We start from the raw sequence: 19,427 nt of genomic DNA, 5'->3' as shown, positions 1-19,427 counted from the left end.
AATGTGGGTGAGGAAGGTTATTTTGATTCTTCGTGGGTGTATCTTGGTATCTTTGTTAAAGGACTCAACTTTCCAGAGATAAAGGAAAATTAAAACTGGATTATATATAAGGGTAGTATTGACTAGGGAAAGAGGATTACCTTGAAGCTTATACCTATATGCATAGTTAAAAAATAGAAAAAGGAAAATACAAGTATATGTATGAAAAAAGTTCAAGTTAAAAGGTTATTTTGGAATACATTGTATTAAACCTCTAGTTGTAAGGGTAAGTTGTTTAAAAAAAAAGTTAAGAACAAGAATAGTGAAAACAAAACAAAAAAAAGTTGTACCTATGAAACAGAAACAGGTTTTAGAGAAATACTGGGAGCTTAATGTATTGTTTTCCCCTAATATTGGGGTTTTACAGTTTTATGGGGTCCCTGCAGTGGCTGTCCGTTCATTATTTTCGCTGGCTTTCTTGGCGGGGAGGGGGTGGGGTGGGGGTGGGGGGGCGGTCGCCACATTGTTTTTCAGTCAGGCTTGCTTGAGTTGAATCCTCCTGTCCCCTATCAAGGGGCTGGGCTCTGTGGAAATTGGTTTTTCAGGCTTTTGCTTTCTGGAGACTTTTGTTCTTTGGCAGCTTTTGGGGTCTTTTTGGAGGTTTCATGGAAAGCAAACTATACCCAGACCTCCCTCTCAGGGAGAAGCCTCAGTCTGCTCCCCTCTGGGTAATCCAGAACACACAGACTCCCCCTCTGTAAACTCCACTGAACCACGCAACTTCCCACAGGTAGTGCATGTCCCCAGCCACCAACTCAGGGGTTGCCAGAAGCACCCACTTGTCTCTGCACTGCCGTGCTGGTAAAACTGCAAGCGATACTGGTCCAGGGAGCCCACTTCCAGTGGCTGCCCTTGCTGGGACTGCTGTCTGGGGTTCAGACCTCAAGGTTTCATAGGTTGCTGCCTGTAGAGAGCTCCCAACCAGAGATTTCGCTGAGTTCCTGGGAGTGTCCAGACTCTCAGTGGGGCCTAGAGATCACCCAGCTAGCGCCTGCAGAGAACACTCAGGTGCGGGTGGGGATCTCAGTTCCAACAACAGTCGCACAGTGAGCGCAGAGTGCAAAAGGCTGTGGTTCTAGAAAGTGCCCCACCAGACTCCCCCATGAGGGGGTGGGAGTGTGCCCCAGCCAAGCCCAAGCAGTGGTGCAAGCCTCGCAACACTGGGGGCTTCGGGACCAGGAACTGGAGGCTCTACCACTGCACTGTGTCTGGCATGGGTGGTCGCTGGCAGTGTCTGTCCTGGGGCCATGGGCTTAGGCCTGTACCCATGACCGCCCGACTCCACCAGTTGCCCCTTAAGATCTTTTGCTCTTTTTATGTGCTTTTAACAAGACTCCAAGTTAATGATGGTCCCCAATCATAGGGCACTTTCATATTGGGGCATTACTTTCCAAAGGGTCACTTCTGGTGGCTCCTTCCCCCTTCTGTTTATTCTCTGATATCAGTCCAATTGTTCCCACTCTGCTTTTACCTCTCTACTGGTGTCTTCTGCACACCCCCTCCCCAAGAGATCCAGAAGTGTATAATCCTACATCTCAGGCTGATTTCATGGGTGTTCAGAGTATTCTGGTAGATAATTAGCTCACTTTAGGGGACAGGTTGAAACACGGTCTCCTACTTCTCCACCATCTTGCCCCTCCTCCTAATAGCATCCATTCTAATGACCATTGAATCTATACTTTCAGCCTTGCTTTTTGACACTACTACAAATTTCTAACCATCTACTCAACAACTTATAACTTAAGATATTTTACCAACACCTCAATTTCCTCATGTCCAAAAATGATTCATCATCTGTCCTCTCTTTCTCATGCACACATTAAAATAATGTACACATATAAACCTGTCTCCCTTTTTTAGCCCCATATTAGTTAATGATACATATCTTCTTCCGGTCCTTAGAAACCCTTGAGTCATCTTTCTCTTTTGCCACTTTTTTCATATTTAAGCAGTCATGTAATTCTGTTGATTCTAGTTCTACAAATTCCTTCTGTTTTCTACTCCTAACACTGCAAGACTTCATCAGCTTCCTCCTGAGCTATTACTAGGTTGTATTTTGTTGTCTCTTCCTTCCCATCACCAAGAAATATTCTTTCCAAAATACAGTGTAACATTTCCTTTTTTTAAAAAAATGTCATTGGTTCTGCACAAAATAAAGCTAAACTCCTTAGAAGACAGTTGAAATCCTCCCAGTCATTTATCTTAAGTACTTTTTCTTGTTGTTTCCTTCCATTTCTACATACATCAAAATGCTTCTTATCCTTTAATGTTCAGTTCAAGTGTCATCTGGTGGAAACCTACTCAACCCCAGTCAATCATTATTGTTCCTTTCTACATATAACCATGCATCATGCATGCACTTTGCCTAAAAATATAACTTTTTATATATTTTCCTACTACACTTTAATTCTAAGTACCCAAAATTTTGTCTGTCTTTATTCTCTAAGTACCAAGGAGGTACTTTACATTACAAGCATTATAGTAAATCCTCATAAAATAAATTAATAGATCACATTAATCTATTTGGCGAGAATGTCCACATGTAGCAAGCTGTAGTACATTTCTCAACTCTTAACTCTTTAGACAGAGTGTGGCCCTTAAGAGAAATTTTCTGTAATTAGATTTCACGCAGTCTATATCCCCCCCTAATCAAAGTCACTAAATTACCTCCAAACATAAGGGTATCTCAATCACACTAGCTTCCCAAAGTTATGTGGAAAGAACAAATGTTGTATTTTCAAAATGCAACAAATGTGGTTGGTTTTCTCACCCTATCACTTACTTACCTTGTAAAAAACTCTTCTGATAGAGAATCCATGCTCCACAATGTTGTTTTGCAAAAGTCTTATTCCAATGCTTGCAGACTTTTACTACTGATGCTTAAAGCTGTAAGAAAAGTATATTTTTAGTGGGAAGGTAAAAGGATTACATTCTTTTTCCCCACAATAAAAATATACATGATAATTGAAGAAAATTTTGAAAGAGGTATAAAAGAAAATGAAAATTACCTGGTTTCACCATCCAAATATAAGTCACCGTCTACACTTCAATATGCTCTGTCCAAGCATAAGTATATTTTACAAATTTGTAAGCACACTGAATAAACAATGTTCTACAATTTTCACCACTGAACACTGTATCAAAAGCATTTTGTTATTTTATACCCCTACTTTGTATTCTCACCCTATCAACACAAAAATGTATCAACACAACTGGTTGACTGGGGTTTCCTAGAACATTACTTTATAGATGGACATTTAGTCGGTTTCCTATTTTTTCATTAATTAATTTTGTGATAAACTCACCATCCATAAGCCTTTTCTGTATTTATGATTATTTGCTTACAAGAAATTCTCAGAAGCAAAATTTCTGTAATTTCTACAAGAAATTCTCAAAAGTAGAATTTCTCAATCAAAAGACACAAATATTTTAAGTCTCAGTGCATATTGCTAAATGGCTTCCCAAAAGGTTCATACTAATTTATTTTCTAGAGTGTATGAGTTCCTATTTAACACAATCTTCAATAACACTAATTGTTCTGTTTTCTTTTAGTCTAAAAGTTAACAGTCACTTTCCCCCAATAGATGTGATTCGGTATCTTCATAAAATAGGAAAGGTAGAATGTACACTTTCTGGTTCAAATATCAATGAACACTGTGGATGTTTCCTCAAAAAGAAAAAAAGCCTGCTGGGCGCCTGGGTGGTTCAGTGGGTTAAGCCGCTGCCTTCGGCTCGGGTCGTGATCTCGGGGTCCTGGGATCGAGTCCCACATCGGGCTCTCTGCTCGGCAGGGAGCCTGCTTCCTCCTCTCTCTCTCTGCCTGCCTCTCTGCCTACTTGTGATCTCTCTGTGTCAAATTAATAAATAAAATCTTTAAAAACAAAACAAAACAAAAGCCTGCAGCAACACACACACACACACAAAAAAAAAGAGTGTCCATTAGAATATCTATTTATATAGCTCTCTACTTAACTGTCCCAAAAACAATTCTTCTAAAATTAGTCACATTTAGTCCCTGATGTTTATAGCTGCACAATATACAATAGCCAAATTATGGAAGAGCCCAAATGTGCATCCATAGATGAATGGGTAAAGATGTGGTACACATGTATGCAACAGAGTATTATTCAGCCATAAAAGAGAATGAATCTTGCCATTTGCAATGACATGGATGGAGCTACAGAGTATAAAGCTAAGAAAAATGACCAGAGAAAAGCAAATACTATAAGATTTCACTCATATGTGGAATTTAAGAAACAAATGAGTGAAGGAAAAAAGAAAGAGACAAACCAAGGAACAGACTCTTAAATAGGTAACTGATGGCTACCAGAAGGGGGACAGGGGTAGAGGATAGGTTAAATAAGTGATGGAGATTAAGAAGTGCACTTGTGGTGATGAGCACCAGGCGATATATAGAATTGTTGAGACTCTGTACTGTACACCTGACATGGATATAACACTGTATGCTAACAGGAATTAAAATAAAAACAACAAAAAAAGAAACATATCTTAATGAAAGATGTTACTGGGAAGAAGGTATATACACAGTGTAGTTTTGGCTTCTCCCGTATGCTTCTATATATAACTTTGTATATTCTTCTATCATAATGAAGGATTTTTTTTTTTTAAAGATTAAGAACAGTGTAATTTCAGTAAGTTGAACACACTATTCTCATATGCTTCAACACATAAGTTTACAAACATATAATGAAAGAAGATGTTACTTAAAAGAAGGTATATACTACAGTGTAATTTCAAAGGGTTAAGGTTAAAACTCATTTGTTTCTACACATAAGCTTATATTTATATCTCAAAAAAATTAAATTAAATTAATCACATTTGTTCTGTATTTTTTGAAAATTCAAGCCTCCAGACTCCATTGTTTCCTGCTAGGCTGATTTCCCTTTCTAATCCCTTTGTCTGAACATCAGGAAGTATTAGAGCAAACATGTGAAACTACTGTTCAGTATTCTGGGACAGAGAAAGAAATGATGAAGAAAAAGAAAAGAAAGTGATAGCAACAGCACAAAGAAACCAGACCTAGAGTGCCTTGCTGCCAAGCCCAAGACTAGAAAAAATTTCCCATTTCTTGCCTCTAAACCACTTATTTATCCTAATAACTAGATAGCCAGTTTCTCTAATAGCATAGCCCTAAGTTAGATTGTAGAGCTTTCGGAGGCCCATTATTAAAAACGCAATTCAGCATAGGTAATTCCTAAATCAAGAAAACATGTTCTACAAGATCATTCCCAAGTCACTTATTAAGAATTCAGATTGCATTTACTCAAAGAAACACTATTTTACCTGATACTGACTCTCCCTAAATGCCAGAAAAGACAAGACATAGAAAAGAAGTATCAGCAAGACCTGACCCCTCATAAGCCTTGAGGTCTGAGCATCCTGTCATTAGTGAACTGGCAACTCAGTGCCTGGCTAAAAGAAGTCCCAAATTGGTATTCCTAATTATGATATTGCCTGTACCTATATTCTATGCTTGACTTACACCAGCTCTAAATTACACAGATAAGTCTTGAAAGACAAGGGTAACTCTCCAACAATTCAATGGATACTTCTTAATCAAAACACAAATAAGCAAAATAAGTCAATCAGAGAAAGACAATTATCATATGATCTCTCTGATATGAGGAATTTGAGGCAGGGTGGGGGGTCCTGGGAGGCAAGAAGGGAAAAAATTAAACGAGATAGGACCAGGGAGGGAGACAAACCATAAGAAACTCTTAATCTCAGGAAACAAACTGAGGGTTGCTGGGGTGGGGAGGGATAGGGTGGCTGGATTATGGACATTGGGGTGGGTATGTACTATGGTGAGTGCTGTGAATTGTATAAGACTGATGATTCACAGACCTACACCCCTGAAGCAAATAATACATTACATGTTAATAAACAAACAAACCACAAACATTTACACACACACACACACACACACACACACACACACACACACACTTCTATCTAAATTTCCTCATCTACTAACAAGTATTGACGAGGTTGTGGAAAAAAAAGGAACCCTCATACACTCTTGGTGGGAACAGAAATTGGTACAGCCCCTGTGGAAAAAAGTATGGAGGTTCCTAAAAATATTAAAAACAGAAATACCATATGATCCAATAATTCTATTAAGTACCCAAAGAAAATGAAAACACTAATTTAAAGAGATGCCCCTATTTATTGAAGCATTATTTACCATAGCCAAGATATGGAAGCAACCCAAGTGTCTGTCAATAGATGAATGGATGAGGAAGATATAGTATATATACATACACATAATACAATGAAATATTACTTCATAATAAAAAAGGATGAGATCCTGCCATTTGTTAACAAGATATGTGGCTCTAGAAGTATTCTGCTAAATGAAATAAGTCAGACTGAGCAAGACAAATACCTAAAAACAAAACAAATGAATAAACAAACATAAAGCAGTATCAGACCTATAATTACAGAGAAGCGATGGTTGCCAGAGGAAAAGGGGTTGGGACACAGGGAAAATGAGTAGAGGAGTAGGAGATACAGGCTTCCAGTTATGAAATGAGTAAGTCATGAGAATAAAAGGCACAATATAGGAACACAGTCAATAATACTATAATGATGTACAGTGACAGATGGTAGCTACACTTGTAGTGAGCATAGCATAACCTATAGAAATGATGAATCACTGTGCTGTACACTTGTACACTGGAAATTAATGTAACATTGTATGTCAACACTTTTAAAAAGTTTAAAAAAATAAATTTCTTCATTTAAACACCTCTTAGCTTCTCCTCCATCCCTAACAAAGTTATGTCTTGCCATCAGGATAACTCACCTATGCAGAATCCAGTTCTCCTAGGTAAATTATTTTATAGTTTCTCTTATTTTCAAAAACTCAATAAGCAGAATCCTATAACTATTTACATTTGCATTCCCTGTTCAATACCAGTGAAAGATACAATCTAATGTTAATAATGAAGCAGAGCGATGTTATTCTTTCACATTAAATCAGCTCTACTTCATCTCTTCAATAAAGCTGTATAGAAAAGCACATAGATTTAAGAATTCTAGGATTGTGATCACACTGTTTTTCTTTTATGTTTTCTATAACCTCCCAGCTTGTATTAATAAAAAGTAAGTCAGGCAGTATCTCACACACAGCATTTCTAAACACACAAGCTTTTTCTAAACAAAGTAATCACCTCATTTCCAGAATTTAAAAGCCCAGACACAGATACCTCTCACTCTGATAAGCTTTCCTTCAGCCAGTTGTTTACACAGGTCAAAGGGAGCCTGAAAAGGGAGGAAAATTCTCAGGCAATAAGGTAGAGAAGGCCTCTAGTAAGCTATTCAGTGTTCAGCTTGAAAAAGAAAAGGGCATATTAAAAAATCAGAAGATATTTGGATCCCAAATTAAGAGTTAAGAAAAGCTAATGGCTTTTTCAATCTGCTTAGAAATACAACCTGAGCTGAATCTCTGCGATGAAAGGTTTTTCAGGAGAGTATCAGCAACCCCATCATTTCCCAGGAGCTAAGCAGATCATGTGTGGCACAGCCCACTGCAAACAGCAGCAGGGACAACAGCAGCACTTTACAGCCTCTGTAGGGAAGGAAGGTGTCAGTGCCTAGCAACGGAAAGGAAGTAGCCAGCCTGAAACGTTAACACTGTGCTTCTAAAATAATCCAGAGTCATCATCATTCTAGAAGAGGCTAAAGGAAACCTTTAAAGTAAGAGTTAACATAGGAGAAAGGATGGATCTGGTTTCCCGTGGGGTATTAAATTTTTATAAAGATATTTATTTACTTGACAGAGAGAGAGAGAGAAACAGAGGTAGAAGCAGACTCCCCACTGAGCAGGGAGCCCATTGTGGGGCTTGATCCTAGGAACCTGGGATCATGACCTGAGCCCAAGGCAGACGTTCAACTGACTGAGTCACCCAGGCACCCCAGTTTATAGCACACCTTTGTCCACCAAGTAAAATGATTTTATCCAGGGGTTATTCTACTGGTTGAAAAATAAGGTATTACCATCTGTATCTTTACAACAGTAAGAAGCCTTTCTTATTGCTCCCCCTGAGCTCCTAGCTCTCCCACTTTCCCTCTTATCTCCTGAAATTAGAGTAAACTTTTTTTTTTTTAATGGCAAAGGATTTTCCCATTTTTAAAATGCTATTCAATCAGAGAGGACACAGCTTTTGCTTACAATTGTTTAATCATCGTTCAATGTTTACTTTGTAGCACTCTTGTCATCTCCCCAAACAGTTTATGAACACACTTTTTTAAATCCACTCAAGTGCTCATCTTAATCACCCAATCACCCAATCAAGTGATAAAGTTAGGGGCCAAACAAGTTCATGTTTCAATGTAGATATCCTATGAATTCGCTACCCTTCTGGCCCTTACAGATCACACAATACCAGACAGAAAAGGGGAGTATCAAGTGTGCAAAAACAGTAAAAATAAAACTCACTTTTCTCAATGCCATTAGCTTAAAAACAAAATAATATACTTGGTATTTTTCAGAAAAGAAATTCAGTTATGAGAACTTATTCCCACTTATGCCCACTAAATCAGGGTTCCTCAATCTTGGCACTATTTACATTTTAGGTTGGATGGGTTTTTGTTATGGGAAGATGTACTATGCATTTTTTAGGCTATTTAGGAGCACCTCTGCCTTCTACCTAACAGATGTCAGTAGCAAACCTATCCCACCTCTCGGCTCCATTGTGAAAAGCAAAAACGTCTCCAAACTCTGCCAAATGTGTCCTGGGGGACAAAACACCCCAGTTGAAAACCACCTAACTGATTAAAAGTGACAAGATTAAGTAAATACAGAACAGATTGCTCTGAGGAAGAGCAGTAAGACTATCTGGGGTTTATGCAGCATGTACAAATACAAGCAAATCTTTGTCTACAAGAAAGAAATGACATAAAATATCTTATTTAGATTTCATCAAGGTCAAAAGTTGAGAGATTGCATAGCACTGGTAGTTTAGAGCAGAGAAACACTGGAGTCAGTCTGCAAGGATATATAGAACTGCTCTGACACACCTTGGCTGTGCAAATTCGTTTGAAACTAATCAACATCTGTGCTTCAGTTTCCTCATCTGAAAAGCAGGGAGAAAGGTGGTCCCAGCTTCACAGGTTATCAAGATTAAATGTTTAAAACATAGAACAGTACCTAGGACACAGTAAGCACTATATAAATGTTACTATCATTATCACCATCATCAAATCTTGTTTAAATTTGTAGCACAATCAGTTCACTTTTCTTCCAATTCTCTACTTCGATGGAGAATTGCTATTATGGAGAAGAATGATAATAATGAGCTTAAGAATTAGGACAAAAAACCACATTTATCAAATATATCCCACATGGCACAAAATGGCAGCTACTATGCACATTTGGCACCTTGCATTTTTCACATCAGGACACATATATATATCTCCAACATGGCATGATATGCCATTTTACCAGACAACTATTGATAAACACTTCCTCTTAATTTCTCCTTTTTTCCTTTTGTTATTACTAACAATGCTGTAATAAACAACCTTGAACATGCAACTTGGTAAAATTTTTATAGCCATTTTCAAAAGCTAGATTTACTAAATCAGCACTGAATTAAGTACACTTAATAGAAGTTCATGGGTCTATTAGCAAAACAGACTCCGATAATGCTTTTTAACACTTCTGCTAGATTTTTTTTTTTTAAGATTTTATTTATTTATTTGTCAGAAAGAGAGAGAGAGACTACACAAGCAGGCAGAGGCAGGCAGAGGTGGAGAGAGAAGCAGGCTCCCTGCCAAACAAGGATCCTGATGTGGAACTCGATCCCAGAACCCTGGGATCATGACTTGAGCAGAGGGCAGCAGCTTAACCCACTGAGCCACCCAGGCGTCCCCACTTCTGCTATACTTTATCAAAAGAATTCTAAATTCCTTGAAGCTGAGATGTGAGATGTTTTGATCTGTATGGGCAGTAATTTTTCAAGACTTTAAAAAAATATGAGAAGGACACTTTCTAGGAGTAAACCAAGACATTTGCGATAGGAGTGCCTTAAAACCAACATTTTTACTATTATTGATCTGATGATGTCTGCTAGGCAAGCAGCAACAGCCATTCCTATGGCTTTTTCTTTTTTAAGATTTTATTCATTCATTTGACAGAGAGAGAGATATCACAAGTAGGTAGAACAGCAGGCTCCCCGCTGAGCAGAGAGCCCAATGCAGGGCTGGATCCCAGGACCCCGAGATTATGACCTGAGCCCCTAAGCTGAAGAGAGAGGCCCAACCTACTGAGCCACTCAGGTGCCCCTCCTGTGGCTTTTAAAGTCATAAAGTAGGTGCTCTGTGGCTTTAACAGTCCAAAAGTCTTAATTTCTCAAGTGTGAGCTCCAAGTAGACTAGAATGGCTATGACCATTCATTCAAGTTAGACTCAGATTATACGATTATTTTGTTACTAGATGTGTTTAGAGTGAACAAAATATATGGATTATTTGGTTTTCTAATTTTCCATTAATTTCTTCCATTTTTACATTTGTTCAACAATGTACCTAGACACAGGCAGCCAAACATTATTTTACCCCTAAGAAAAAATGATTTTCTTAAGCAAACTTCAGGAATGATGGATGATGGTTGGAAAATCTTTATAAAAGTTATGAGAAACTGAAGATCCTTCCTGCCCCCAAAAGATCAGGGCATTCACTATCTCAGCTCTTGTCATTTTGCAAAAATCATTATTAACCCTGTCTGGCTGCTGGTCAGAAAACAAGAACCCTGCAATGTATACACAGTATCCCTTATAAATCTGCCAAAATAGGACATATCTTTGCCAAAATTAGCTTGTCAGAAGTGGGTTTTTAATTCTCTTCAGATCTAGCCAGTCAGTTACTTCTGGACTTACACAACAAACCTATAGAATATATCTTAATTTGTTTTCAGTATTTGGAATGTACCTACAATGAATATGCACAGGTTAGGACTTACCTAGAAAAAAAATCCAGGTATTAAAATACCCATCAGTTTCAGTTTATTTATAGGTAGCACTGCCAAAACCACACTGTTCAGAAATGTAGCTAGAAACCATTCAAAGGAGTACATGTTACCAGTAAGCAAATTTTCAAAGTGGAATATTTTCAGTAATGTTGTTACTGTTGTTAGACAATAATGAAAAGAAAAGAAAAGGAAACAAAACAGAATGTTGAGAAATGACAAAGGTAGAGATGATAATCAAGAAGGAAGTGGAGGGGACACCTGGGTGGCTCAGTGGGTTAAGCTGCTGCCTTCGGCTCAGGTCCTGATCTCAGGACTTCATTGGGCTCCTTGCTCAGCAGGGAGCCTGCCTCTCTCTCTGCCTCTGCCTGCCTCTCTGCCTGCTTGTGTGCTTTCTCTTTCTCTCTTTCTGACAAACAAATAAATAAAATCTTTAAAAAAAAAAATAAAAAAGAAGAAGAAGAAGGAAGTGGAGGACACAATATGCACTTGACTTGCAACACCAATGACAAAGCCTACAATACCCAAATCCAAACTGCTCTACCAATGTAAGAACACTGATGGGCTCCCATTATCTCAGAAAGAAATATGTTTGTAAGAAAGATTTAGTTGAGAAGGTAGGTCAAACTTTTGGTTATGAAGAGTTTTATGTCATAAAATTAATTGGGTATATGCTTTTATTTCATCAAAAATAAGATTAATTTTCATCAGCTTCGATGTGTGTAGCCAGCCCTAGGCTGAGTACTTATGTACAGTGAATTCACATTTGTGTGAATACCCAACTCCGAAATATAAACATTACTGTAATCCATTCTTAAAAGTAAGAAACTGAGGGTTAGAGAGTTCATATTGCTAATAAATTAATAAAAGCAGAAACTCAGGCCCAAGTTCACCAACGACAAATTCCATGTTCTTTCCACTATGTCTCATTAAGTGCAGTATGTAACTTTATATAAGCATGGTGTTCAATTATGAGCTGAACTAAATAATGTGCATGAAGACTAATTCTCAAAACTATTTACATGGTCTTACTGGTTAGTAAATGATGCTGCAAAGATAAAACAAATTAACATTTCATAATACACTATTCTTGTCAGTTTTTGCTAAGAGAATCCATTTGTTCAACAAAACAATTCAGAAAAATGCCAGGGACTACATGTGGCACTGAAATGAACAATAATTATTGAATGTCTTAATGCTCTGTTAAGGTTAATGATTTTGGAAAAGTCTCTAAATTTTTTTGATCACATGTATCTAAAGCAATAAATCTAGGAATATACTGAAAATATATGAATAGAAGCTCATTTATGAATTATATGCAGGTATTACTGTAATATAAAACAAAGAATGAGATTAAAAAAAGTAAAATATTTGAATATTTGCTCCCATACTCTGACAGCTTCACATATCCCAAGGCGTGCATATTCTACTTTGGAAAGTGGAGAACGACTTCACATTTTACTTCAAGAAACAGTTATCTACCCCTTCCATGAACTTAATAGTATCTACTTTCTGAAAGACTAGAAGTTTTAAAATGGCATATGCAAAGGACTTTCCTCTGTTCAAAGTAGGTCTTCAATACTAGTTATAATTAAAAATGATTACTGTACCTTATTTTCAAATAAAATTATATCACTTATCTTTATCTAAAAAACTGGATTCAGAAACAATTGATAATAGTTGTGTTTAAAAAAAAAAAAAAAAGGCAACCTTCTGCTACTAGGATATTTAAGATGTAAAAATGGGGCAAAAAAACACTATTATCCAAACCATGTATTCAGACTAAAACTGAATTCTGTAAAATGTACAGAAAAAAAAAATCAGGGATTGTTTGAAAAGTGAAAAAGTTAATTTTACGGTTTGGCAAATCATTTAAAGATTCAGCTGAATTTTAATAGTTGATTGGGAAAAGAAACAGGAAGAATAAATGAAAGGAGGATAATTCGGGCTTACTTAATAGGCCTTCACCTTTGTGTTGAATGAAACATTTCTGAAAAATGAGAGCTGAAATTCTATAGACTTTGTTTTCTGGCTCGGCATAAAGGGCAAAAGTGATTTAATATTAATATTTGAATTGTTTTAACCACAGTAAGACAAGGTATCTAAATAACCCCATGCCTAGACCTCTGCCAATTTTCTACCACTAGATTTCTTTCTTTGCCTTGAATTTTGAGAACCTTGGCCAATAGAACTTTTGTTCTACCTGCTGTTTATTCCTACAATCCCCTACTTTATATCTGGCCTCATGTCCCCACTGAATAGAAGCCCCCCAAAGTCAGGAATTTTCTTTTTCTTTTTTTTTTTTTAATCCTTCTGTTTTATCCTCACTGCCTACAACAGCATCTGGCAAACTTTAAGCATTCATTACTCATTTAGAGAATGAAACTATCCATCCTTCTGCACACGGCAAGTCCTCTGAAGGACTCTGCCAATCTAGAGTTCTCCTTTAGAGGAGGCCAAAAGTAGCCCACATATTATTTTAAGACTGATCACCGCAGATAACGACAGAATAAAGACATGACCTCTATCTTCCGGCAATTACTTCTCCATGTTCTTTGTTGGTTCCTCTAAATATTTAAGTACCCTATGGTTCAGTGTTTTTATCCATACTCACCCTTGATAATTTAGGCTCAGGGCTTTAAATTTTTATCTTCAGTCTTATCCTTTCTGTTAACATTAAATAATATATTCAACAGCCCATTCGGCATCTCCTGGATGTCTAGTAGCAACATACCTGAAACTGAGCTCTATATAGTACCCTCTACCTACAAAATGGCTGAAGTAGCCTCTCAGCCAAGTCAGGTCTAGATCAGACAACTGCAGTCAAACCCACAGAAATAAATGCTTATGGTTTTCACCACTGAGTCTGAGGTGATTTGCTATGCAGCAAATACTGAACAGTATGCTATACTATCTAAAATTCCAACACTCTATCCTGATTGATACCTCCGATCCCTCTTTTTGTTCCTCCACAGCACTTACTACTACTTTCATATATTTTACTTAATAGGTCTTATTTGTTGTCTATATCTCACATTAAAATAAAAGGTCTAGTTGGGTAGAAATTGTTGTCTGTTTGATTCACTATTATAACCCCAGCACACAGAAATGTACTCACCACTCAAGCACTCATTAAATGTATGTGGGTGAACCAACAATCAGCTCTGTGTTCACACCTCTGGTATAATTCTCATATTACAACATTTAGTATTCTATACACTCTGCACTTCTGTCAAAAATTTGTTATCTTCATTCAATCTGATTTATCTAACAGAACTTAAGCCCTGGCATGACACAATAAAAATTTCCATTTTACTCTTCAGTACTGAATACAAGTTAAGTTTTTCCAAAAGAAATAAAGAAGGTAGACAGCCCTAATATTGAGTTGTAGAATCCTAACCACGTTATTTTTTAAATCCCTTTAATGTGTTTCTAGAACTACAAATTAAGGAAAGTATCTCTGCAAATATAAAGGACAGCAATAAAAATTTATGGAGAAAAGGAATTTTAGGCCAAACTTTAAGATACTGATTGATATTCTGCCCTAAAAAATATCATGTGTTCCTAAAACTAACCTATTTCTCCCAACAGCACTTATTCTGGTTTGTCTAACAGAATCTAGCTCTTTGAATATGAAGGAATATTAGTATTTTTTAAAAATTGTATCCAATTGGTTAAACTAATTTAACTTTTCTTTTTAAATGAAATACAGATGCTCACCTTAGCTACTGTGTCTTAAAATCTGAGGGCATGAAATAAATGTTCTTTATAAAATATACATATAGTATATAAATACTCTTAAGCCTAAAACTTTCAAAAACTATAAAAAGAATAAAGGAAGAATCTGTTATGGATAGAATTAATAAATATAAAAGTAAAATTAATGATTCTGACAAAAAGAAAAACAATAAAAAAATCAGAGCTGGTTCTTAAAAAGCTGAATGCAAGAGACAAACCCCTAGAAAGCCCAAATAAGAAAAAATACAAATAACATTACAATGAAAAAGGAAATTTAAAACTACAATGAAGAGATTAAGAGAATTACCAGAATCCTGAAGAACTTTCTATCAAAACATCTATAAATCTAGAGAAATAGTTGCTATGCTAAAATAAAGTTCTATTTCCAAACTTAACACAAGAAAAGATAGAAAAAAGTTATCAGACCTATAATCATTTTACAAATCTAAGTATTTTCTAAAGATCTAACATTAAATAAGGTATCAAGCTTCATTTTTATAGGCCAGTTGTATACAATCTACAAGGATCAGATGATTCCAAAGTGATACTCATTCTATAGCATAGAAAATAGAAAAGCTTCTGATTCATTTTTCAAAAGTAACAAATTCCAAAAGAATTTAAAAAATTAATAAAAAATTTCAAATATAAAATCCTAAATAACATATTTGCAGCATAGCAAATCCAAAGCTTGTTACTATTACCTGTATGACCTTGGGCAAATTATTTCACCTCTCCTTAGCTTTTTCACCTGTAAAAAACGGAGATGGTAATAGTACCTAATGCAGGAAGTTGTTATGAAGAGTAATTAGTAAGTATAAAATTCTTAGAATACCACTTGGCATATAATAAATGCTCAGTAAGTGAGCATTTAATAAGAACAAAACAGCAACACAATACATTGCATTATCATGTTAAACTGGAAAATGAGATCTCTAAACAAATATTTGACAATTTTTTTAAGTAGACATTCTGGAAAATCTTTAAATAAAACAGGTATAAAAGGCAATCTCCTAAACATTTGAAAGTCTATTTACTACAAGCCAATAGCACAAATTATACTAAGTGTTAAAATACTGGCCATTCCAGCTCAACGAATAAAGACTAAGATGTTCAATATCACCAGAATTATTCCATTTTTTTGGTGTACATTAATGAAATGAAGACAGCAAATACTGGAAGAGATGAAATTATTATTTGCAGATGAGATGCAGCTAGAAAGTCTAAGAAAGTAAGCAAAACTCTATTAAAATTAATAAGAGATTTTAGTTAGAGTCTGGATAAAAGATGTATCAAAAATCAGGTTTTTTTTTTTTTTACAGTAATAGTAAATTAAAATTTTAAAGGAGAAAAAGAGAGCCCAGTCACATTAACAAAAATTATATAATGCCCTGGAAGAAACTTAATACACTATATGATAAACTATATAAAATTTCACTGAATATAAACCACAACATGAATACTATTAACTACCTCAGCAATATCTGTATCTTCTCAATCACCCAAAGTAGAAACTTGAATTCCCATCCTTCACATCTGAAGTAAGAGTCACTAAGTCCTGCCAATTTCACCTCATATATATTTTCCGTATTTGTTACCTCCTTGTTATTTCCACTTCAATTACCCTGGTAATCCTTTGGAAAGACTGCAGCAAATTAAACATTCTCCTTACTTCTAACTTTATCCATCTCAAAATCATAGCCCACCCAGCTGCAAGAGTAATCAACCTAAAGCACAAACCTAACTATATTAGGCCCCATTTAAAAACTAGAAATAAAAACAAACAAACAAACAAAAAACTAAAAATCACCACTGAATTCAGGATCAAGCTTCATCCCCTCTTCCTCCTTCCCCCTTTTTGGGTGCCTAAAATAAGGCTCTGTGTTTCTCACATTAGAAAATGTATTTCTGCCTAAATACATGGAGGGCTTCTCACAGCTACTATCATTGTACATCCTACTAAACTTCCAACATCAATTTTTAAAGATTTTTTGATAAAGACATTATATTATGTTAAAATGAATATTTTACAGAAGAGAAAACAAAATTTATATAACTGCTTAAGTTAAAATGCAGGATTTAAAGGAAAGATGGCATTTACAACTAGCAGATTTGACCTTTTCCCTTGGCTCAGAATGAGTGTGAAGATGTCACATTTGCTATTATTAGTGAAAAGTCTAACACTAACCAAACTGCTATCACTGCATTTGCCAATGAACCAAGATGTAAATAAAACCTGCTGAAAATGTAACCATCCAGGTAACTACTCTAAATTTATTTAAATTGATTAACTCATTTCACCATGGTTTACACCACCGGACATGACTTCATTTTTACTGCTACTCTCACCTTTGCTCTCTACTCCAGTCATAGTGGCAATCCTTGCTTTTCCTGAAAAACTTCATGGTCCCACTTCAGGACCTTTTCCCCAAGACAGTATGGCTCTCTCCTTCAATTCCTTGAAGCACTTCCTCAAATACTGCTTTCTCTATCCCGACCTCCCAATTCTCTTCTTCCCAATCATCATTACTCTGAAAAGGAATTCTGCTAGTTTTTCTTTCTCCATCTCATTCTCCTTAAAAACTTACGGGTTTTTTTTTTTCCCCCTACCAGAATGTAATTTCCATAACATAGGATTTTTTATTCACTAAATCTCTAGTGCCTAGACAAGTACCTAGTCTACTGTAGGCTCTCAACGATCCACTGAATAATTTATTGACCATATTAAACAGGTACTAATGTTAGCCCGATTTTATCTAAGGAAGAAACTGAAGCAGTGAGAATCTGCCTTATGGTCACATAGTAAAAGGTGCAACTAGTTTGTAAGCACAGTCTGCCTTCACTCTTTAAATAACTGCATGGTGCCTCTTACTTACATGAATTCCATATGTACTACCTATTTAGTACGTTTCTCTAATTAGACAGTTGCTTCCCAGCAGGGGATACTTCTTCATCTTTGTTCTCTCCTGACTTCTAACCCGTTTTACAATCAACACTTGTTTACAGAATGAACGAAAGCATAGATATATTAATTACCCAGTTATTTCTACACGTATGTTGCAGCTGGCTAGATTATTGTTAAGTTTTCAGATTTAACTAATTTTTTTTAATATAAAAAGAAAACCTCCCTTTAGAAATGTAGTGATGTAAAAAAGTATTTTTTCATTGACAAAACATGATTAATGACGAATGATTTAATTAAAAGGACATGGACTCTCCTCTTACAATTTTCTCCAAACTGGTTTTTTAAAGCTAAATTCACCATTAGCATACATTAAGCAAAACAAAACGAAAAACCTCCAGAACCAGCTACGCGGCTCATTATACACACATGCACAATAATTATCTTATCAAAAACCGCAAACGACAGTGCCATATTCATAGACACCGAGATTCAGCAAACATTTGATCATGCCAGATAAAAACAGATTACCTTCACTTACAAAAACTGACGCTAATGAGAACACCCTCCGCAGCAATACCTGGCCCAGAAGTCACCAGGACCTAGCTTTCTGAAGTAAGTTTGATGACTATCTTAAGGGCATGACTACCTGGCCCCAGAATCCCGATAGTCATAGGCTTACTCTGAAAAACCAACATTCCTGGGTGGAAAGGGTGGACACAGGAGAGATTTTTTTTTAAAAAGAGGACCCTCCCAGGCCGCCTCAAAATCTAGAGCCCAAGATTCTCCTCAGAGCTCCTCACCGTGTCTAGACTAGGGGGAAGCGACCATTTCTCAAGGAGCGGTTCACGCACAAAAGAAAAACCGGCCAACCAGCGTGAAGGCCGAAGACGCAAACACAAACTGAGAGCTCTGACGAACAAGGACCCCCCCGCCCTGCGCCTAACCGCCCCTTCGCAAGTTGAGCCGCAATTAGAGTTCTCGCGAGATTTATCGTCTCCGCGCGATCTCGAAGCTGAAACCTCGCGGCTTTATAGCTAAGCGAAGACACGGTGGGTCGTGGGAAGGGGGTTCTGGAAGGACAGCTCCCAACCCCCTTGGTGAACCCAAAGATTTCCTCTACCCTCCTCCCCACTTCTCCCCTTTCTTCATTGAAAGCCGTTTCCAGGGAGGAAGGGACTTCCGGAGCTCTGCCGGAACCGGAAGCATCGGGAGTGAGGGGGGAGGAGCTGAAAAATCAAAAAAAGCGCGGCGAAGGCTGGAGGCCGGAGCTGGCTGGTGGCGGACCCCAGGAGGGGTTGTGGAGGATGCCAATGGACTCCACTGCCTGCTTGAAGTCTTTGCTCCTGACCATCAGTCAGTATAAAGCCGTTAAGTCGGAGGCGAATGCCACCCAGCTTTTGCGGCACTTGGAGGTGAGGGGCTCTGGGGTGAGGGACTAGACCGGCTTCCCTGTAGAAATTCTCAGTTCACGGTGTGGCCGGAGTGTAGCGGCCCTTGCCTAGGAGAGGAAGGACTGCTCCTCGCTCCTTCAGGTGTAATTTTGAATTAGTAAGGAAAGCAAGTGTCAGCCTTGAATTCCTACCCATCTTCTTGCTCCGCCCCGTGTCCCTCCACGTTCAGCTGACTTCAGCTAGAGCGAAGAGTGACAACTCAGAGACCTAGGAAGAGGGGAAGGTGTGACAAAAGGGGAATTTAAGCTGTGTTTGGGATTGGTAGAGGAGAAAGTTCGGAGCTGTATGTTTTCCTTCGTTCCATCGCAA

The 19,427-nt window shown here is 37.2% G+C and overlaps 2 protein-coding genes across 26 annotated transcripts in view; one reads left to right on the top strand and one right to left on the bottom strand.

Moving 5' to 3' along the window:
* The window catches only part of DZIP3 (DAZ interacting zinc finger protein 3), a 122,802-nt gene extending 104,197 nt beyond the window's left edge, over positions 1-18,605 (bottom strand). For 4 of the 24 annotated variants that reach the window (XM_082697166.1, XM_082697159.1, XM_082697163.1 and 1 more), the window contains exons 1-3: positions 18,468-18,596; positions 15,467-15,513; positions 2,826-2,925 (exon numbers count right to left, since the gene is read on the bottom strand). In XM_082697166.1, coding sequence (XP_082553292.1) covers positions 2,826-2,857 — 32 coding nt within the window. In that variant the 5' untranslated portion in view covers positions 2,858-2,925; positions 15,467-15,513; positions 18,468-18,596. Of the gene's footprint in view, positions 1-2,825; positions 2,926-7,494; positions 7,616-9,081; positions 9,138-15,466; positions 15,514-17,111; positions 17,294-18,205; positions 18,348-18,467 lie in introns of those variants that run through there. The other 20 variants (XM_082697173.1, XM_082697170.1, XM_082697157.1 and 17 more) reach the window with 14 other exon arrangements.
* Positions 18,603-19,427, top strand: part of CIP2A (cellular inhibitor of PP2A) — a 37,240-nt gene continuing 36,415 nt past the window's right edge. Inside the window, exon 1 of one of the 2 annotated variants that reach the window (XM_082697350.1) lies at positions 18,603-18,716. Coding sequence is in view for 1 of the 2 variants with exons in the window: in XM_082697349.1 (XP_082553475.1) it covers positions 18,972-19,079 (108 nt within the window). In the remaining variant the exon portion in view is untranslated. Of the gene's footprint in view, positions 19,080-19,427 lie in introns of both variants that reach the window. The other variant, XM_082697349.1, reaches the window with a different exon arrangement.

The sequence above is a fragment of the Mustela nivalis genome, assembly GCF_964662115.1.
Source record: "Mustela nivalis genome assembly, chromosome: 1".
In the NCBI taxonomy this organism is placed as follows: Eukaryota; Metazoa; Chordata; class Mammalia; order Carnivora; family Mustelidae; genus Mustela; species Mustela nivalis.
Note: the sequence above shows the minus strand (reverse complement) of the source record. Positions and strands in the feature narration are given on the sequence as shown.